The sequence below is a fragment of the Lonchura striata genome, chromosome 4, assembly GCF_046129695.1.
Source record: "Lonchura striata isolate bLonStr1 chromosome 4, bLonStr1.mat, whole genome shotgun sequence".
NCBI lineage: Eukaryota > Metazoa > Chordata > Aves > Passeriformes > Estrildidae > Lonchura > Lonchura striata.
In genome coordinates, this window is record NC_134606.1 from 46,137,911 (window position 1) to 46,158,473 (window position 20,563).

At 40.2% G+C, this 20,563-nt stretch overlaps 2 protein-coding genes across 3 annotated transcripts; both read right to left on the reverse strand.

Moving 5' to 3' along the window:
* Positions 1 to 130: 130 nt before the first annotated feature.
* RRH (retinal pigment epithelium-derived rhodopsin homolog) lies at positions 131 to 10,240 on the reverse strand. Its single transcript, XM_021525516.3, has 7 exons — positions 9,834 to 10,240; positions 6,316 to 6,506; positions 4,668 to 4,767; positions 3,850 to 4,003; positions 3,330 to 3,498; positions 1,120 to 1,298; positions 131 to 260 (listed from the first exon to the last, which is right to left on the reverse strand). The coding sequence occupies exons 1-7, from the start codon at positions 9,937 to 9,939 to the stop codon at positions 131 to 133; spliced, it is 1,029 nt and encodes a 342-aa protein (XP_021381191.1). The 5' UTR covers positions 9,940 to 10,240.
* A 4,573-nt stretch (positions 10,241 to 14,813) lies between these two features.
* GAR1 (GAR1 ribonucleoprotein) lies at positions 14,814 to 20,258 on the reverse strand. Of its 2 annotated transcripts, none has more exons than XM_021525525.3 (7): positions 20,182 to 20,258; positions 18,782 to 18,972; positions 18,547 to 18,701; positions 17,679 to 17,738; positions 17,134 to 17,269; positions 16,279 to 16,386; positions 14,814 to 15,950 (listed from the first exon to the last, which is right to left on the reverse strand). In XM_021525525.3, the coding sequence occupies exons 2-7, from the start codon at positions 18,957 to 18,959 to the stop codon at positions 15,937 to 15,939; spliced, it is 651 nt and encodes a 216-aa protein (XP_021381200.1). In that variant the 5' UTR covers positions 18,960 to 18,972; positions 20,182 to 20,258; the 3' UTR covers positions 14,814 to 15,936. The 2 variants fall into 2 exon arrangements, with proteins under 2 accessions (XP_021381200.1, XP_021381201.1); XM_021525526.2 differs by lacking the exon at positions 20,182 to 20,258 and adding an exon at positions 20,085 to 20,171.
* Positions 20,259 to 20,563: the final 305 nt, after the last annotated feature.

The window sequence follows — 20,563 nt, forward strand, 5'->3', positions numbered from 1 at the left end:
CTCCTTAACTTCTCTAAAAAGATTACTGTGACTAACACAAAACAGCTAGCTGGGAAAGATTATTATTCAAAAAGAAATTGTCCAAAAGATTAATTAACTTGAACCCAGATTTCACTCCTTTCCATGCAAATTATGCAGGCAAATGACTGGAGTTCTGCGATGTCAATGCACTTTGAGATACACTCATGGGCAAAGCATTGTTTATGGTTATCTCTTGTCTTGTCTGGCATCGCACCATTGCCAGGATCGCCCTCCGAAACCTGCAAAGGGCAACAAAGAGAAAACAGAAAGATCATTAGCTGGAGAAACAAAGAGAAGGGGAAAATGTGCTAAGATGGTCTTATCTATTACAACAGTTTTCAATTTTAGTAGAATGTACTTAATAAAAAAACATGCCTTTGGAATTCAAAAGGACTTGGATCTTTTTCATTTCCAGGTACAGGAGTGTAAAGCTAATTTCATTTCTTACATAGGGATCACAGCATCTTTTGCTTGCATACAGCCACAACAAAGATGAACTCACAGAACGGGAAAAAACCACAGATGTTTCTCCATTGACTCAGCAGGTATGTTCACCTAGGCAGAGATCACAGGCTCCTCTTGAAGGTTGGAGCAGAGATGGGAAGAATGCCTCTTTGCAAAACACAACCCTCAGACAGAGGCGCTGGCTTGATTAGAGCATTTGTTATGCTTGCTCAAATCAGAATAGGCTTAACCTATTTATTTAATTAAAAAAGTCAATCCATCCTAAGCCATCCCAAATCAAACAAGAAAATCTACACCAGTTACATGTCACTGATACACACACATTTTGGGCACAGTCATTAAAAGCAAACTACTACTGATGCAACCCAGATTCCATACTGAATCCCCCTGAGAAAACACAAATGGGACTTTTAAAAGCTGTGTTAATATGTTCTCAAAAATAGGTATCAATTCAGGATGTTCTGATGATGGTCACAACAATTTATTTTAGGTTTTCCTATCCAAAATATCATCTTCAATAAATTAACAGTGCTCTTCACTAACCAGCTTGCCATATTTTACAGGTGATCCTTCTATACTCAGATGATATGCTAAAATCATTAAATAGACTGGTACAAATTTCAGAACACTTACTTTTTGTTTGCAATGACATAAATGCAGGGATTATAGAATGTGGAAGATTTTGCAAAGAGAGGAGCTATGATGGCCATTGCAGGAGAAATTTTCTTTGGGTCTCCAAAGGAAGACCACAAACACACAATAGAATATGGAGACCACGCCACCAAGAACATTATAATCATCACAACAGACATCTGTAAAATGAGAGGAACAGATAAGTAACAAGTATTACTTCAAGATGAAGACCTCACAGCAAAACCTCATAACAAAAGCACATACACCTAGGTGTAAACAGAGCTATCCTGAGTGAAATAATATATAAACAAGCACACCTGACACATTCTGAAAATGTGTTTACACTGAAATCTTGCTTCAGGAATTTAAAAGGACACCTCACTGCCATGTGTTTGGCATGGTGTCATTTCATTACATACAATATTCCTTCAAAATCAGCACTACGCATTAGGTTAAATCTGTCCATCAGGAGTTTAAATTACTAGAGGGAACTTCACACATGAATTACAGCCCCCACAACAAGTCACTCTGGGATGCTATTACAGGCAGTAAATATGAACAGAGACAAAAATTTAAGCCAAACATTTAATTTGGCTGTTAATAAAAATGTTTCATAAGGCTTAATTATGGCACTATTAAATAAAAGAATGTAAATGTTCTAGGACATATAATTAAGGAACTCAGAAGTGTCTGCTTGGTTTAATGAAGCATTATAGACAGGTTCAAGAATGATACAAAGGAGGTATCTGAGCTGTCATGTCTGCCTGCAGAGAGAACAACCTGGGCAGCTTGGGGCTCACACCCCAGGACATGTCATGCCACAGCCAGACCTGGACAGTGACAAACTAGGGTTAGTAGAGGGTAGGAGAGGTCATCAACTGAGACAGACTTTCCTGGATTTTGTCAGGGACATGAATCAGTAGTGGAAACTGGAATGGAAATCTCAAATGAATCCAGGGACAGAACAAACCACTAGAAAAACAATGAAAACTGCAGGGCTGCATACACGTAGGATTCCCTAGTGCTGCTCACCAACACCCCAGTTAGTCTTTCAGAGATTAACAAAATGAGAAACAAGAAGTAAACAGCTACTTTGTATGAGCTGCTCTAGAGCACATTCAATACACAAGCAGTGACTCTCACAGAAAATCTCTATTTAAATGAAAACACAATACCAAACACAATACCAAAATGTAAGAAAGAATCATTTCATATAGAAGTTTGGTACACAGAAAGATTAGAGGATGCTAATTTGCAAAAAGCAGATGGTAGTCCAGTTCTAAAGATGGATATTGCTTAACCTAAAACATTAATTTTTTCTCTTTTATAATTATAACTTAGTGTCTTCAACTCCAAAATAGAAAAAAAGCATTTTCTTCATAAACATGAGTCAAAATTTTTAACTGAATCCTCAGTTTCAAGTATTCTGGATGTTCTTCACAAAAGTATAACATTCAAATGACTCTTTTTAGGTAAAAAAATACTATTTTCAGAACTTAGCAATGAGAAAGTTTTCCAAGGAATGCTGTTTGCACTGATAAGTAATTCAAAAACATAGGTACATACTCTTCTGTCGAATTCTCTCTCACTTTTTCATCATGCCCAACCATAAATCACATCTTTACACAAAATCAAAGGAGCTGATTAACTTCAAGATTTCTCAAGGACTTTTATACATTAAAAGAATGTCAACCTTCCAGGCAGGATATATCATTTCATGCCATAACTCACATTTGCTGCTGCTTACATAAGAGATAAGCTCAACAGACTGAAAAGAGGAAGGGATTGGAATTACACATCTTGGGAGCTCTCTTTCCTAGGCCACGAGTTCAAGTGAGAGTTGACCAATCCATTTCAGACCAGACACATCTGTGAACCAAGCAGGAAGCCTAAGGACTCTGCAGACACAGAGTAAAAGTTCTCCTAGGGCACCTTGGAGGCACATTTCTAGGTAATGACAGAGGAGAGAGGCAAGGCAAATTCACAGTGTTCCCAGCCTTCAAAGCAGCTAGTCATCTGGAAAGGGTTTCAGACTAAAAATAAAGAATCTAGTGTGATAAGTCAAGCTAAGAGTTTTCACCAAGGCTCAGTATCAGCTAATATTTAGTATGAAAGCAAAGGGGGGATGTAGGAAACTAAAATACTTAAAAGACTGCAAATAGGACTTTAGCACAAAGAATATGCTTAAAACAAAACATGCACTCATTTACCTTTGTCACATCTACTTGGTCAGACCAATCTATGTTAATGCTCTCCAGGCAGTTACTGCTGGCATATTGTTTCATTGTCCGGGAAACATTGTAATAACAGTAAAACATGACTGTTAAGGGCACAACAAAATTAACAGCAATTACACTCATTGTGTAGGAAATAAAGGACCTGATAAGACAGAAAAACAAAACAAAGCAACTTACAAATAGCCATCCAGGAAAAGTTACTAAAGAATTTGGTATTTTGATTTGATTACGACATTTTGCAACAAGCTCTAAAATAATGAGGAAAATTTTCTTTAGTTAAGTTTTTTTTTATTAGAAACTACAAGTACTGAAGTTTTGAAGCATATCTCAACTCCTATGGGGTTTTTTGCTAGATTCACTCTACATGATTTTTATTGTTTTAAATTTTGCTTCATACTTCAGAAAGAAGTTATGCTCCTACAGCAGTGAATTAAGCAATCTTAGACTCCAGTGAACCAGAAAAGTTAAAAGAAAGAGTGAGGGGGAATCTTACGCATCATTTTTCCTCCAATTTACTGTGCACGTTGCTCCAGTGGGATCCGGAGCGTAGCTGGCCCAGCCTGCAGTGGGCATGGAAGACCAGAAGACTGCATTTATCCAGGCAGCAAGGATGAGAGTGGCATAGCTACGGGTGGTCATTCTTCTTCCTGCAGCCAAGCACAGACAGTCACAAACAGCTCCCATCTGCTGCTCCTTTCCAGTGTCAAACTAGAGTGACAAGTGGCTTCCAGCAAGCACATAATGAGTTAAAGACCCTTTCCCAGGCTTGCAGTCCCAAACACTGTAGGACACCTGTTCCATTCTTCTGCCTGACATCTCAGTCCTTGCAGCCTTCAAAGCCACTTGAACACCATCACCCATTCCAAGTCAGCATTACAGGCAATACCTGATCCCAGCCAAAAGCTTATTATGCAACACTGCATTCAAGTACACCCTTGGAAGATGGCAGGGGAGGAATTAACTGTTACAACACAACTGTAACAGGGGAGAGAAAAACACCCAGGGTGGTGTTAACACAACAACAGGCACACACCTGCTTGACAAAGTTCAAAACCTCATGCAGCCAGAGGCTTTTTGTGTGCTTCACTGTATGGATGTGGCCCTCTAAAGGCCGTAAAACCACTTTTTCACTTTTTCACATTTTTCACTTTAACGAGCAGTATGCCAACTAGGTAACTTAATTAACCAGGTACTGTAGGTTCAAGTTCTGCCTAGTGCTGTAACTATGGAGTCATTCATGAGAAAACAATACAATCAAATCACAATATTATTCCTCCCAACAGTGACTGAGTTTTGACCCTAAGTCAGTACCTATATCAGGCCTGCAGATGGTCAGGTAACGATCAACAGCAACAACTGTCAGCAAACCAATACTTGCCATCCCAAAAAATATATTTAAGGCAGCATAGATCTGAAATTAAAACAAACAAGCAATAAAATAATTTCTGAGAAATCTTTCAAAGATGCAAGCACAAATCTGTGTACTGAATCAAGACAACTTAGCTAAAGTTCTCTTCCACAAGAAATGTCTCAAAGGTCTTAATTCAATGCAGGCAATTTGCAGGTGGTTCATTAAAAAGTAAACATTTCAAAAGCCCCTGCTTGTATGGACCTTTAAGACAGCAGTCTTAAAATCAAAGAAACACTGTCCTTCAATAAGTAAATTTTGAGATTCAGAATTTGGAGAGTTTATTTCATGTTTTCAATGTATGTTAAGGAAACCTGAGGAGCATTTGGTCCATCAGCAAGAGTTACACCTTTAGCAAATGTCAGGTTCTGAATTATCACTCTTTCATCTGTTGTGATGATTTCACAGATGTGGCCCACTGATTTACTCCCTCAGGCTCCATGTTTAAGTGTGTCAGATCTTTTGCACAGAACAACACATGCTGCAATCCCAGCATGCTCCAAATACATCTGCCCTGTCATCCCATGGGAAGCCTGACCAGGAAGGATGACTGGGAGGGCTGTGTTACCACTGGCACCCCAGTAATACAGAGCCCTGAGCCAGAGCACATGGCACCAGCAGTTATAATAGCACCACAAGGTATTCAGCCATCTCAGATCACAGGATTCATTAGGTTTAGGTTGACATGAGCTGTGCTTCAAGTGCTTCAACTCTCAAATCAGTGAGATCTCTCATCAACCTGAACACACCACAAACCAGTCCAGTTGTTAACATCTAAAGATGTTAAAAGTGAGACTTCCTGCCAAATAATGACTGAATTTTGAGCTTGAAGGTACTGTCTACTGAAGCAAGCGATGTGATAAGCATCTGTTTTATAAATGTCCAAAATGTTTGCCTTACGACACATTTTCAGTATATGCCTTCACATTGCTACTCATATTTGTGGGCACTTAAGCCCAACAGTCTATCAATTATGTAAATTAAAATCACAACACACAGTAAGCAAAGGCTGCCATCTCTCTGCTATGGAAGTATGTTTTTCAGTCAGTCTATTCTTAAAAATATGCAGCTCTTAAAAGAAGATTAAATCTTTAATGGAGACCAAAAGCCTTAGAGGCTTTCACTTTGAATATATCACTTCCATCCAAAAAGGACATGCATTTGCCAAGCAGAATTCACCAAGATCTGTCAAGAACTCACCATCAAAACAGTAGCCACTATAAAATTTTTTTTAGCTCTCAGCAAAATCAGCAAATGTGCTTGTGCTACTATAACCATTTTCATTTCAGGATTAAAGCTATTTTTAAATGTCTAGTTGATAGATATAAGGTTAGACTTAAATGTTTTCAGACTGTAAATATAAGCTTAAAGTGAAATTCACACAAAACACTGTCTCCAGAAATTGCTGACATCACAGAACATCAGCTTCAGGTCCAGAGTCACATTCTGCATCTCTGCCTTATCTCTTAAAATAACACAAGGTAGAGCCATTACTTATTTCTCAGCTTGTTTTTAAGTGCTGAAACTTTCCCTCTAACTGAATTGCAGTACCTGGCATCCAGTATATCCAAATTTCCAGCTTCCATGCAGGTCTGAGGCAGCAGACATGGGGTAACCAATGCCACTAACACCAATATCAGTAAAAGCTAAGTTGATAATAATTGCGTTGGTTGCTGTTCGAAGCTCTTTGTACTTAACAAAGATGCCTAACACAACAATGTTACTGAAAATGCTTATCACTCCTGTAAAAACAAAAAAATGAAAACTTTACAAAAGGTACACACCAGCCAGTAATATACATGCGGAAGAAAATTACACATTGTAATATTTATTTTCAGTCAAGTGCAAGTTTGCAAAGAAGAGAAAAAGGAGAAAAAGTTTGAAAAGGAGAAAAAAGCTTTTCCAGTTAGGCAACCTTCAAATGGATTGAGTAAGTGCCAATGAGACTTTTGATGCAATGACAACAAGCAGAGCAGAAATTCAAATGCATCTAGGATTACACTTCAAACACTCTGGCCACCAAGTAGAGTGCTGACCTTCATGGTGAAGAAGAATGCAGGTTGATGACTGACCAAAAAAAAAAAAAGTTGGAAAAAAACCTTATGCACCTGATCTAGAAGAAGGCTCCTGCCAGCCCCTGAGAGTCAGTAATTTTAAAATCAAATGAGGCAAAATCATAATTACCCCACAGCTATCTCTCTCTTAATACCACCAAGGATGTCTGTTCTCAGGTGCAGCTCTCCTGTTGGAGGTCCAACATCTTTTGGCCCCACAGATGCCATCATCTATCATGTTCATATACTCACACATTTCAGGCATGACACTGACTCTATATGATCCTAAAATTTAAATAAACAAGGAGCTGAGGATCTGCTCTGAAATGAAAAACAGAGTAAAAAAAACCTACATGCAGTGCCAGTTCTGTCAGCTCTCCTGTTGACAGATTGCATGTCATCTCTTGGGAGAGAGGGAGCAAAGGAGAATTACAAGTTTAATAATGCAGACTTCTTATGAGGCATGTTTTAACAGATATTACAGCTACCAATAATGAAACCAGACATACAACAGGACCATAAACTCATATCCTCAGGGTGAAGGAAAGATCCTTCTAGACACAGTTAAATTTAATAATTCAGAGTCCACCCTTAAAAGTAAGGGGTGGAGAAGGGAGGCAATGGAAAACAGGGAAGAAAAAGTGGAACCTATATTAATTAAGAATGCTAGCATCACTAAAGTAAACTAATAATAGAGAAAAAAAAATAATGTTTTGAGGAACAAAATATAAGATGAAAGATTCCACCTTGAACAAAGTGAGAAAAAAACATGTGGATACAAGAAATTATCTCTTCTCTGTTTCTGAGGTACAGGTCAAGCAGATGAATGAAGTTTCTTCAGGCAGCATTTAAGGAGTGCCCATTAAAAGAGCTTTGAAGCTGGTCAAAGTGCTAGAGCACAAATCTTATAAGGAGCAGCTGAGGGAGGTGGGATTGTTCAGCCTGGAGAAAAGAAGGGTCAAGGTGACCTTATCATTCTCTACAACCACCTTGAAAGGAGGGTGAAGCCAGGTGGGGGTCAGTCTCTTCTCCTAAGAAACAAACATCAGGGTGAGAGGAAATGGCCTCAAGTTGCACCAGGGAAGAGTACTTTTGGACACTGGGGAAAATTTCTTCACTGAAAGGGTTATCAAGCACTGAAACAGGCTGCCCAAGAAAGTGGTTGAGTTGCCATCCCTTGGAATGTGTAGATACGGTGCTTAGGGACATAGTTTATGGTGGGACATGGCAATATTGGGTAGTAGCATCAAAGTAAAAAAATTGAGGTACATGTATAACATGGAATTTACCTTCCCAGCTATCATTTTAAAATTACACCAGAGCATTCACCACTATAAGTAGAAAGACATCTATGAGGCAGCAGAGCTTGCTGAAGCCTGAGTATCCCTGTTGTCATTACAAAAATGAATACACTGACCAGTGTAATGCTTAACAATTACTTTCTTCTCAGAAAACAAGAGAGAAACACTTGAATGTTTTAAAGAGTGCCATCATAATGAGCACTGTACTCAGACTTCATATTAACAAGGCTTAAATCTTACAGATGTGAAATTTGCTGCGGTAAGACTGGTGCAAAGCAATCAATCATACTTTCAAATATTTTATGGACTTCATTGTCAAAAACATTTCTCATTAAGAAAGATTTATTAGACTCCCCCAACTATAATTAGAAATAGATAAATGATAAAAACCTAGAACTGCAAAGTAATATTTTTTTTTCCCCATGACATTTAATTTCCATGCAAGATTAAGAGAGAAGACCTAGCTTCGTTCTGCCTAATTCTATTGATACCCTATGATCATCAGTGATAGCTTTGATCCTGAACACCAGCTGGTCAAAACTATCTGAAAATATCACCTTGTTACATACTACATAATCAATTTTAATAAAAATATAAGAGATGTATCTAGGCTTCCAATACTTTACCATTATTTATCTCTACAGCTTCTTAAGAAGCCTAATGTTCTGTGTAGCTGTTCTATTAATTTCTCCAAAGACCTTCAATAAATTATTGTCTTTGCATCCAAAAATATCCACTTTTCCAGCACAGCAATTTGATACTCACCACTTCAGACATATATGCTAAATAAACTGCGACCATCAGCGATACTATTTCATATAAATGTAAAATACATTAATATTTTAAAGTATTTTAAAATCTAACTACAACATGGGAACATTTGTGGTACAGCCAATGAATAAAGAATAAACTGATTTGATTTTCCATAATAAAGGTGTAGAAGGCCTGTTTTTAAACACGGTAGGTTTCCATTTTGGTTAGGTAGATATTCAATTACTATAGCACTCAATGTTTCAGAAAAGCACTACTGAAGAAGTTGTGGTTATACAATAAAAACATATTTAAGGAGAGAATAAGACTAAATCTATGATCATTCAACTTTAGCCAAAGACCACAGCAGTCACAGGGAACAAACACGATGTGAAGCCTCACAGCGTGCTTTTCTAACACGTGTCATCAGTGAAAAATACAGCTGCAACTGGAATCTGCTCTTCTCTGATTAATGACCCGCTCCCTCCCTCTAAGTCACATTCCAACCCTTCCCCTTACATCCCCTAACAGACACCCGCTCACATGCTCAGACTACACATATATTACTACACACATGTGGCCCAGGAGAAATCTCAAGATAGCTGCGAGCACATCACAGAAAAATGCAAGATGTGACAGCTATGCCCTATTTTTATCTATTTTGCAAGCTGGCAAAACCTAATTCTCACTCTCTTCTATAATTACGTATCAACAAAATTTATTTTTTGAGACACAATGCTGCCTTCAAATATAGAGAGGAAAACTTAGATTCTGCACACTTCAGATGTTTCTGCATATTTCAGTCAGGCAGCTGATTGCTAACTTGTCAGTAAACATGGAGAAAAGCCATCAGACAGCTGTCTAATACAAAAAGAAATACCATCACTATTACTGTACAAAATGAGCATCCAGATCTACAAGTTCTATCTTAAAAAGTTATGCAATAATTTGCCAATGCCCATACCTGCTGTTATTAAGTAAGCTGCAACTATGTTGTGCTCAGTCTGTGTGAAGGCTGAATGAGCTTCATTGTCACTTTCTGAGGAATTGGATGAGTCATTCCAATGCATTTTTGACAAAAGACTGTCGTCTATCCTCTGAAATAATTCATCAAGAAGACGAAACACAACAAAACCCTGTCAGGCAAATTCTTTCATTATTCAATAGACTCACTGAACAATTAAAAGAAGGGGGGTAGGGAGGGGCTCCCCCCACCATTGACAGCTTCCAAGCACGATTTAATTGGACTAAAGTGGAAAGAAGTTTACACTCCCCATCTATGCAGGAGATTGTTAATTAAAACAAAGAGCAGCAAAGAACTGAGTAAATTTTGAACAGCATGCTTAAACTTCATTCTTACGGCTAATGAGATTAACAGTCACATGCCCCCAAACTTTTTCCCTTGAAATCTCTTGTGCAATGCTTTGGAAACCTCAACAAAACTTGACTCAGTTCAATCAATCATCAGCCTGGCTTGGAACTAATTCCCATCATCACACAAAGCACAAAAACCTCCAGTACAACATGAAGAGACAAATGTCAGTTTCCTTAAAAACAGGATATATTTACTGTAAAGCCCATCCCTTCAAATCTTTATAGACTTACTTCTTCAAGGTTCTTTGTTTTAATTAAATCTCTGACAAAGACACAAGTAAAACACATTCCAGTATTTTCCTAAGTGAGGCATGACTTTCAGAAAACTCAGCTGCCTCATTTCTAAAATAGCCTGGTCTATAGAAAATGGTTGTTGAATATGTCTCCCTCTCCCAAACACAGTACATGTAATATTACTTTGGGCAAATTTTCCAAAGCATCTTACTGGGCATTTTTCAAAGATCTGAGCAGCAAATGCTTGTTTTCTTCCCTTCAATGATGAAGTACCAGCACACAAAAGCACCAGTGGTTCTTCAGCTGTACGTGGCTCCCACAATAAGGGGGCAGTGACACAGGAATACAGTCATCCCATGGAAAGTGTACCTGAAGAGCTCTCTCTTCTCTAATCTGTGAAATACTCATAGAGTGTTTCCTCTCACTCCTCAGTTCTCCAAAACAAACATCCTGCATTTTTCTTTTGAATATAAAAGTAAGACAATTTTTATATGAACCTGTGCAGTCACAGCATGTAGTCATCATTACTACACATGATCTCGCATCAGTCCTGCGAGCAAACGTTTCCTTTAATGCCCCACATCTACACTCACAGCCCCTCAGGGTATTGGTATTGGTATTATTACAGTGTTTTTCCTGTCAGAAGAGGATTACGCAGGAACAGGGTGGGAGGGCTCTGAAAGGAATGGTCTGTTTGGCAATGAAGCTACTTTCCTCGTTCTACACTGTCCTGCCCTGAAAGATAAAGTCATGACAATAATTTGATATCTTTGCTCTCCTCCTCTGACACTTGGCAAGATTTTCAAAAGCACCTCAGATCTTGCAGCTTCCACAGAAGTCAGAGCTATGCTGAATGTCTCAAAAAAGCAAACCATTACTAGTCAGATAGGATTCCAGATGTACAGTAGCAATTAACAAAGGAAATTTTATACTTGTTGATTTAAATACAACTTTGGAATACATGCAGTCCTTGCTATGTATCAATTGTTTCTGTCTCTTCTCAAATTTGACTAATTTTACAGCAACAGAATTGACAGAGAAAAGTCAAAACTAAAGGCAGACATCATCAAAAGTATTTTTTCTGCATCACTATAGTTCATAAAATAAAATCAAAAATATAAACCAGGAAATTAAATATTGAAGTATAAAAATAACCCATAACTTCTAAGCCAGATAAAATATGCCTTACCACATTGCTTATTAATAGTGGTATAAGAAGATAAAATCCAAAACCTCAGACTGTTTTTATCCTTCAATAACATAGCATTACAGGTGTCAGAGGGGCACCTTATAAAGTGATGCTTTTCCTTCCCACCTGTCCCAGATCAGTAGCAAAATGTAACTTATTAAAATCCATTCTTTAATTTGCATGTATCTCTATATATATGTGGGACAACGCAATGTGAGGTTTAACAAGCTGCTTTCACTTATGTATAAAATATCTATTAAAGCATGAACGATGTGAGCAGAGGAACGTACCTTTTGCATTAAAAATAAATAAACTGGAAACCAAATCCAACCCCAAACCTCTTCCTATTTCCAGTAACCGTGCTACAAACCCATCCCAAATCCAACCCCTCCCACGTTTACAATGCCCTCCACCACTGGAGGGCCCTCTAAGGCAAATCGTCCCTTTAACCTTTTCTCAAAGGGATGCAAATGGTTCAAACCCCAAGGAAAACAAATTAACTTGCCTCTTTCTCCTCGTTCGCAAAGACTTTTACTAGACCTAAGCTGTTAGTTAGAAAAGTTTTGCTCTATAGAGATTTTCAGCTGGCAGCCCTGCAAGATGCACAACCCCACTTAGATTTTTCCTTGCCATACATCACACAATAGCTATGCTCCTTTTTTTGATAAAAAAATACTCTTTCTTGCCAATTCATGACAATACTCTTGTCAGGCCAAGACAATGCTTTACACAACTGCAAATAATTTTGCATCAGTATAAGTGCAACAATCCAGCATTTCTTCAGGCAAACATCCACATGTATAGGTCAGTGACAGAGAAAATCCTTCCTGTTCTACAACTTCTAGTGTTGCAGACTCACATTAAAATGTCCCAATTATTTTCTGTACTCCATCAAATTTCTCTAATATAGCAAATCTATGAACTACCTTGAGCCATCCTATCCCAGCATCTGCAGAAAACACAAGCAAAATAAACAACTCTGCAAGGAATGCAGGGCACTAAATGCATCAATAGGTAACAATTTAAGCCTTATAATACACCACCATGTATTACACTCTAAGGAGGATTCAGATCCCCCAAAAAATAACCAAAAAAGAAGAAAAAAAAAAAAAAAACACCAAAATTTTGCTGTGGCATGGACAAAAGGCTCCAGGTCTTCTAAATACTTGTAAGCAATCTGATCCTGGTGATGCACCAGGTGTCAGTTTCAAAACCAGCTCAAAGTCAGACCCTACACCTGGGTCAAACACTGCCATAGGAGTGAAGGAGGTTGCAGGTAGGTGACACTACTGCTGCCTACTGAGCTGCTCTGAAGCCCACCTGAGCTTCAAAGGAATTTCCAGGACAGCAACCCCTGATTGTGCTGCTGGAGCAGGTAGCAGATGAGAAGCTATTTAGATGATCCAGCTTTGTGCTACCAGAAAGGGGAATGAACACAGGGAACACCAAACAGTCATCCAGAGCCTACACTAACACCTTACCTCCACTCTGCTCACCTCAGATTGCAATCTGACTTTTTTTCCCCAGACAATACAACTACTTGAAATTTGCCATTTCTGACAACACACCTATTTCTGTCACAGTTCCTGTGAGCCCCTCTCCTATTCTCTGCAGCAGCAGCACAGAGTATCTGTAATTATGCACATAAATAAATCCAGAACATTTCACTAAGATCAGGAGCACTTTGACAGACTCACAGCCAGGATTTGAATTAGAAGTTCCAAGACTGAAAGAAAGATGTCATATAAAATTAGAGAACTTCTGTCTTAGTTCATAACAGCATTACATTACAGACAAGACATCTTCATTTTTTCGAGACTGAATTTTCATCTGTTACTGTTAGCACCTTACTTATATTAGGAGGGCAGGGTAAGGGCATGGCAAAAAGGCAACACAGAACAGGGACTTAACACCCCCCCTTCCCTAGAATGAAGAATGAAAAAAAGGCATCATCATATGGCAAACACATCCAGACAGATTCTTCCTATGTTCTTCCATCCTAAAAACATTGTACAACCTCCGTGGAGATCTGAGTTTATAAATTTTCTCTGGATATTTGCATAAAATCCAACCAACACTGTTTGTGTGCATAGGCCATACTGTAATACTCCTCATCCATTGGGACTGCAATCCCTTCCCTATAACCAGGAGGCCAATTTTTCCTCCAGAGCTGCAATGGATATTGCTGTTTAGCCCCTCTGCACAGAGGTCAAAGCCTTTGCTTTGCCCTTGCAGCGCCTGAGGCTGACTCACTGCTCCATCTGCTGAGACTCAGCACACTCGCCTGTTCCGGGGCTGCCAGGCAGCACTCCTGCAGCCAAACACTGCCTCTCACTCCCTGCACTCCACAGGTCATGGCAGGAGCCTTCTGACACCCTGGCAAAAAGCATGTCCCAGAGAATAGCAAAGAGCAGCATGAATTTGGCTGCAAGAGTGAGGACTGTGCTGCTAGTCTTTCAAAGCCAGAGCAATAAGGAAAGAGTATCCAAGCCAGCTGCCCAATATTGAAGCATCAGTGAAGAAACCCAGCACAGCAGAGGATCCAGCTGCAAGCATGCCAGAAGTACTGACACTGCAGGTGCACTTGGTTTGTGTTGTTCAGCTGCAACATGGAATGCCCAAAATGCAATTACTTGCAAAGTATTTAGATGAAAGGCAATTTTACAAAGCCTCAAGTCAAAGCCCCAAGGCACTTAGGCCTAGCAATGCACAGCAACAAAAGCCTAATCATTCTCACAGTTCTGGATTTAACTGACCTGGCTAAAGCTAGGCTTGTAGCAATACCAGGGAGAAAAATCTGGAATCCCTCATTTCCTGGGTTTAAGAGTAGATTCAGCTTCTTCTCACAACAGCAGACCTAGCAGAAATTCAATGTTCTGTGTTTGGTTTTCTTAATCTGAAGAACATTTTATCTATTACCCTTTGCAGCATCTATTCACATTTAAATGAATTCTTTACTGTTTGTTTTTCCTCTTTCAAGTTTTGTTTGACATTATTAAAAGTAATGGTCACATTTGTTAAAACATGCAGTAACTGTCCAATCCTGGTACTGAAAAAATATCTGCTGCCTTTGTTAAGTAGAAGGCTAACATAATTAAACTGCCTATTATTGCATTCATCAATTAAAAAGCAAAACAGTGCAATAAATTCAGAAAATAACTTTTTTCACACTGAACAAGATGCTCAAAATAGTAGCACATAGATTATTCTACAGATCCCTTTTCAAACAGCTGAAAGAAATCCAGGGAAGTTCTATTTGCACCTATTTTATTTCCAAAGTTCCAGAGCAGAGAGGCACCCTGGTCTCCTCCAGGGAGACCTGGAGGTCTTCCTCCTTCCTTAGGAAGACAGAGTCACTATCTTTCCAACAACCTTCCTAATGCATCCATTTAAAGACTCATGCACATTTTGTCATGCCTTTCTAAGCAATACATAACTGAAAGTACTGTGTGCAGAGGAGCCCTGTGATGAGCTATTTAATCTCAGCTCTGCACAAACCCAGAGCACCACAGAGGTGCAGCACCCTGGTATTGCATCAAAACCTCAAGAGAAACAGGCTAAGGGGGAGATGCAGGGCCAATTAAAAACCTTTAGCATTTTAATATCAGTGTAATTAGATAGCATTAGATGACTGAAGTATAGTATTAATCTTGTCTTGTTCATGTCTTAATGCTTTGGCTGTCATTAATATTTATACAGAAAAACTCACAAAATATACTCTGCTGTCTTCTCTCTTATACATTATTATGCATTTAAAAAATCATCAACACAAAAGTTTGAAATTTAATTTATAAAAAAAGGTTCACAAAGGTTGTTTAAATGGCATGTCCATTTCAGAGCAGCCCAGATTTGATACAAAAGGAGGATGAGACCCAGGGTTCAGTCATGCACAGTCTACACTGAAGGATGTGCATGCAGTGAACCTATAGGGTCTTTTGAAAATTCATTTCAACCGATTGTTTACTCCAAACTCCAACATGGAGTTAAGCATTGACTGCACTGCTTGTCAGAAACAAGCAGCTTAAGAATAACATCGAATCATGGCTCAGTTAGTAAAGTTTACATATTCTGAGCAGTCTTCAGCTCTTCACCTGGGGCTACACTTTCCTCATGCGTCCATGAACAGTCATTAAGTGTAAAAATAATTGTCATTTGTAGCTTCAAGTTCTTTATAAAAAGATTTTCAGGGTCCTTTAGAAAAGATTTTCATGGTTCTTTGCTTCTGCAGATGACATGATGAGAAAATGAGGAGATACTCATGGCTCCATTTTTAATGTCCTCTTCCTATTTTAAGAGAAAAGAAAAATACATCAAACAATTCTTATCTTACTTGCGTTTAAAGCAAATTCTATACATAACATTGAATGAGTTGATAAAATAAAATGCAAAAAACTAACATGGTTTTATACATGCATCAATAAATGCAGAGTACTGTGCTTCAGTTTAAACTACCAGGATGCAAAGAAATCTCTTGCACAGAACTATAAACATCTATAAGACATTAAAAATCACAACATTCTATTTAATATTTACAAGCTCTAAATTATTTTAATATTTACAAGCATTTTTAGGAGCAATTCTTATTACTGAAAGGTAAAAACCACACACTCACCCCGAAAGCCTCCTCCACCACCTCTTCCTCCTCTGAATCCTCCTCCTCCACCTCTACCTCCTCTGAATCCTCCTCCTCTTCCTCCACCTCTGCCTCCTCCGAATCCTCCTAAACAAAAGAAATAACCCTTTGAGGAGCACGTAAATTCTTGGTTACGTGCAACAATTTATTTCAATGACAGCTACTGAAATGAAACGAACAACAACAAAAAAAAAAAATCCACAAACTGTCAACTGCCAGACAGTTACCAGGTCAATTACTACTACCCTGTTTCTTCTAGGGACCATTTGGAGCATTTTAGGTATTGCTTAATATCTGATATACCATGTCCAAAATACTAAAGAGACTTAACAATTGACTTATTTCACAAAAGCAAAAAAATAAATTACATATATTAACCAGTAATACATTACAACAATTAGTAATTATTATCTATTAATTACAACATTAAACCAAACCAACCAAACCCCTCTGAAACACTCATGCCTTGCTGCAAAGGGGCAGGGTATGGAAAAGAGACAAGAAACTCTGATGTAAGAAGAGATAAACTTCAGCTTTAACCGAAGACTACATCACAGGTGATGCTCAAAAAGCTGTCTTTGTTATAAATCAGCATTCTCTCCTCCCTAGGCTTTGGAGCTGTTATTTAGCCAGTCTTGCCACCTGAAAGGTATCACTGCTTTTTCTATAGTCATGCAGAAACATTTTTATTTGCAATATATCTGTTGATATTCAAGTTCTCACCAGAAGCTTTCGAAAACAAAACACAAATACTCCACAGAACAAATGACCAAAGCAAACCACAGCATCTCAAATAACTCCAACATTCTGCAGCTTTCATTCTTGTGATCTTACCTCTACCACCGCCTCTTCCTCCCCCACGTCCACCACCACGTCCTCCTCTACCACCTCCTCTGGGAGCACCTTTTTCTCCAGGGGGCCTTGGCAAAAATCTCTGAAGAGGTAGCAGCTTTGCTGGATCAATGTAAAACTGCAGGAAGAGAATTCCATTAGGCTTTCAAAACACCAAGACTAAGAAGCACATTAATATCTCTCTTTACAAATATCCACAATTTGGTCTTATCCCATTATGTCAAACTATTCTCTGCAAAAAGCCAAATAGAGAAAGCACACAAGAAGTAAACCCCAGAATTAAAAAGCTGCTAAAATATAGATGATATTTGTGTGATTTTATTGCATCTCTTCTCATGGGGCAGGGAGAAGGAATAATGTGGCAAACACAAAACTAGAAAGGATGAGGAACTTAATTCCTACGCTTACATAGGACAAGCTGCTTTTAAAGTTATTAAATACCTAATAAAGCTTTTATTATCTGCTGACAAATTAGACTTAGCTAACTGATGACATTCAGTAAAATTTTGTTATTGAGATTGACTTACCTTTTGCATTTTTTTAAATGAAGAGGCTTTCATGTTCTCAGACAGTTTCACTGAAAAATACTGTTGGTTTCTTTAAGGAGCATTGCAGTAATAAAACACTAAAAACTGTGATTTTGATCAGTATATGAAAGGAACATTCAGATATTTTCTAAGTTAGTATTTCATAAATTCAGCTAAATTTCATCACATTTGCAATTAGAAGTGATTTAAACCTGCACATTTTACTTCACATTTAATGTGGGAGAGGAAAATGCACATAGCTAGTGACTGGTGCTCAACCAACCAACACAGGCTGAGTCCTAACTGACGTGTTACAAGGTTACTCCCCCAGCTATCCTGCTTTTGTCATGGATTCTGTCCACCTGGCAGTGACAACAGAATGCACCCAATGTCTCTGTGTCAGGCTGGCTTTGCCAGAGATGTCCTGGCACATCCCACTTTTATGGGCAGATGTCCTGGTATATCCCACTTTTATGGAAAATGAGCAACAGGTCATCTTAGTATAAACTCACTTTGTAATTAAATAATGTGCTGGAGCATAAGCAAGGTCCCCTAATGTACAAAAATCCGCAAGGCCCTTGATCCAACTCTGTTATGGCTTAGTAACCTACAGCAGAAAATTTGGTCAGTTAGGCAGAAAAAGTAACAACTTGAACCACCATGGATCCAAAACACATCATCAGTACTGCTAAAGAGTGAAAATCTCTGGTTGACTTCAAGTATTCAGTCATATCAAAAAAGCTGTAAGATACGCACTTAGTGTGAATGAAGCACCTACAGCTGCAGCAAGCCTCACATACAACCCTGAACTATTTTAAAATCCTAGAGAAATCCCATTTCATATCCAATCAATTTTTTTAAAGGATACAAAGTCTCTCAGCTGTCCAAATATTTCATCCACTTTGCCAATCTGCTCCTTATTATCCAGGTACACTGGGGCATTGAAATAAGGCACCTTGTTTTCTTCTGTTTTACATTTACAAACTATGTCATCTTCACAGGGATGCATGAACTCTCCCAACACTGAAATAAAGAACAAACAAGCTAAAGAGCTGAAGCAGACAATCTAAATAAAATAAATAAAGTTTCTCCATGTAACTTACAAACTACCCTTTCTGGAGGGCCCTGGTCATATCCTCCTCTGTTGAAGCCTCCTCTTCCACCTCCCCGTCCAAAGCCACCTCGACCACCACGGTTAAAGCCACCTCTGTCACCACCACCTCCTCCACGGCTGAAGCCACCTCCTCTTCCTCCTCCACCTCCTCTTCCACGAAAAGACATTCTCTACTGTTTCCTACATTGTGAACAAAAAAATCAGTCGTTTAAGATACAAAAGACGTGTCACATTTGATTTGCTGTACAAATTGTAGTGTCCTGTCAGCCTGGTTTGTTAATTTAATGGTGTGTTGTTTTCAGTCCTCACAAGTGAAAAATCAAGTTTATACTTAAGATGTCATCCACTGCAACAGCCAACTGCAAAAAGTGACTAGCAGTGACCAGCACTTTTTTCACTCATCTGTATAAGGGCTGATGACAGTCCCCATAAATGGCACAAAGTAAGAAAATCACAGAATAGTTCAGGTTGGAAGAAAACCTAAGGGTCACCTACTTCCAACCCCTCTGCTGTGTGCAGTGACACATTCCACAGGCTGCTCAGAGGCCCATCCACCCTGGCCTTGAACACCCCCTGGGATGGGGCACCCACAGCTTCTCTAGGTGACCTGTTCCAGTGCCTCACCACTCTCACAGTATAGAATTTTTTCTTAATATCCCATCTCAACCCACCCTCTTTCAGTTTAAAACTATCTTCTCTTACTCTATCCCTATGTGCCCTTGTACAAAGTCTCTCTCGAGCTCTGCTGTAGCCTCCTTCAGGCACTGGAAGGCTGCTGTAAAATGTTCCTAGAGCCTTCTGTTCTCCAGGCTAAAGAATCCCCACTCTCAGGCCAAGCAGAGAAGGTAGAGGAGAAGTGCTCCAGCCTGTGACCACCCTCGGGGCCTCCTCTGGAACTCCACGTCTCTTCTGTGCTGGGCACCCTGGAGCTGATGCAGCCCTGCAGGTGGGGTCTCTGCAGAGCAGAGCAGAGCAGAGGGGCAGAATCCCCTCCCTGTCCCTGCTGCCCACGCTGCTCTGGATGCAGCCCAGGACAGGTTTGGCTCCCTGGGCTGTGAGTCATGACTCCATTGCTGGGCCATGTCCGTCCTGTCACCACCAGCACCCCAAGTCCTTCTCGGCAGGGCTGCTCTCCCTCTGTCCATCCCTCACTGCCCGTGCTGGCATCAGGGGTGGTCCCGGCCCTTCCTCTCGGCCCCGTTAAACCTCGGGAGGCTCCCTCGGGAGGCCGCACTGCCCGGGCGCGCACCCGCAGCGCCTCACAGGGCCCTCGGGATTGTTTATCAGCTCACAGGCGGGGGGACCGCGGCTGCCGGGGCCATTCCCTGGGGGATGACGGACGGACGGACAGACAGACGGACACGGCAGCGGCTCCCGCGCGGGACGTACCTGCACGTGCGCGCCGCCGCCGGAAACAGCGCGCTGCCGCAAACGGGGCTGCTGCCGTAAATGAAAGGGCGCTGTCGCAAAGCGGCTCCCGTGCCCGGTAGTTGTCCCGCGCTCCCGAGGGAGCGGCGGGCCAGGGATAGGGGCTGGGCACGGAGCCGTGTGGGGAGCACACTCGCCCTGCAGGGTAGCCTGGCGGGCGGGAGCGCCTGCACTCGCCCTGCAGGGTAGCCTGGCGGGCGGGAGCGCCGGCACTCGCCCTGCAGGGTAACCTGGCGGGCGGGAGCGCCTGCACTCGCCCTGCAGGGTAGCCTGGCGGGCGGGAGCGCCGGCACTCGCCCTGCAGGGTAACCTGGCGGGCGGGAGCGCCTGCACTCAGGGCGGC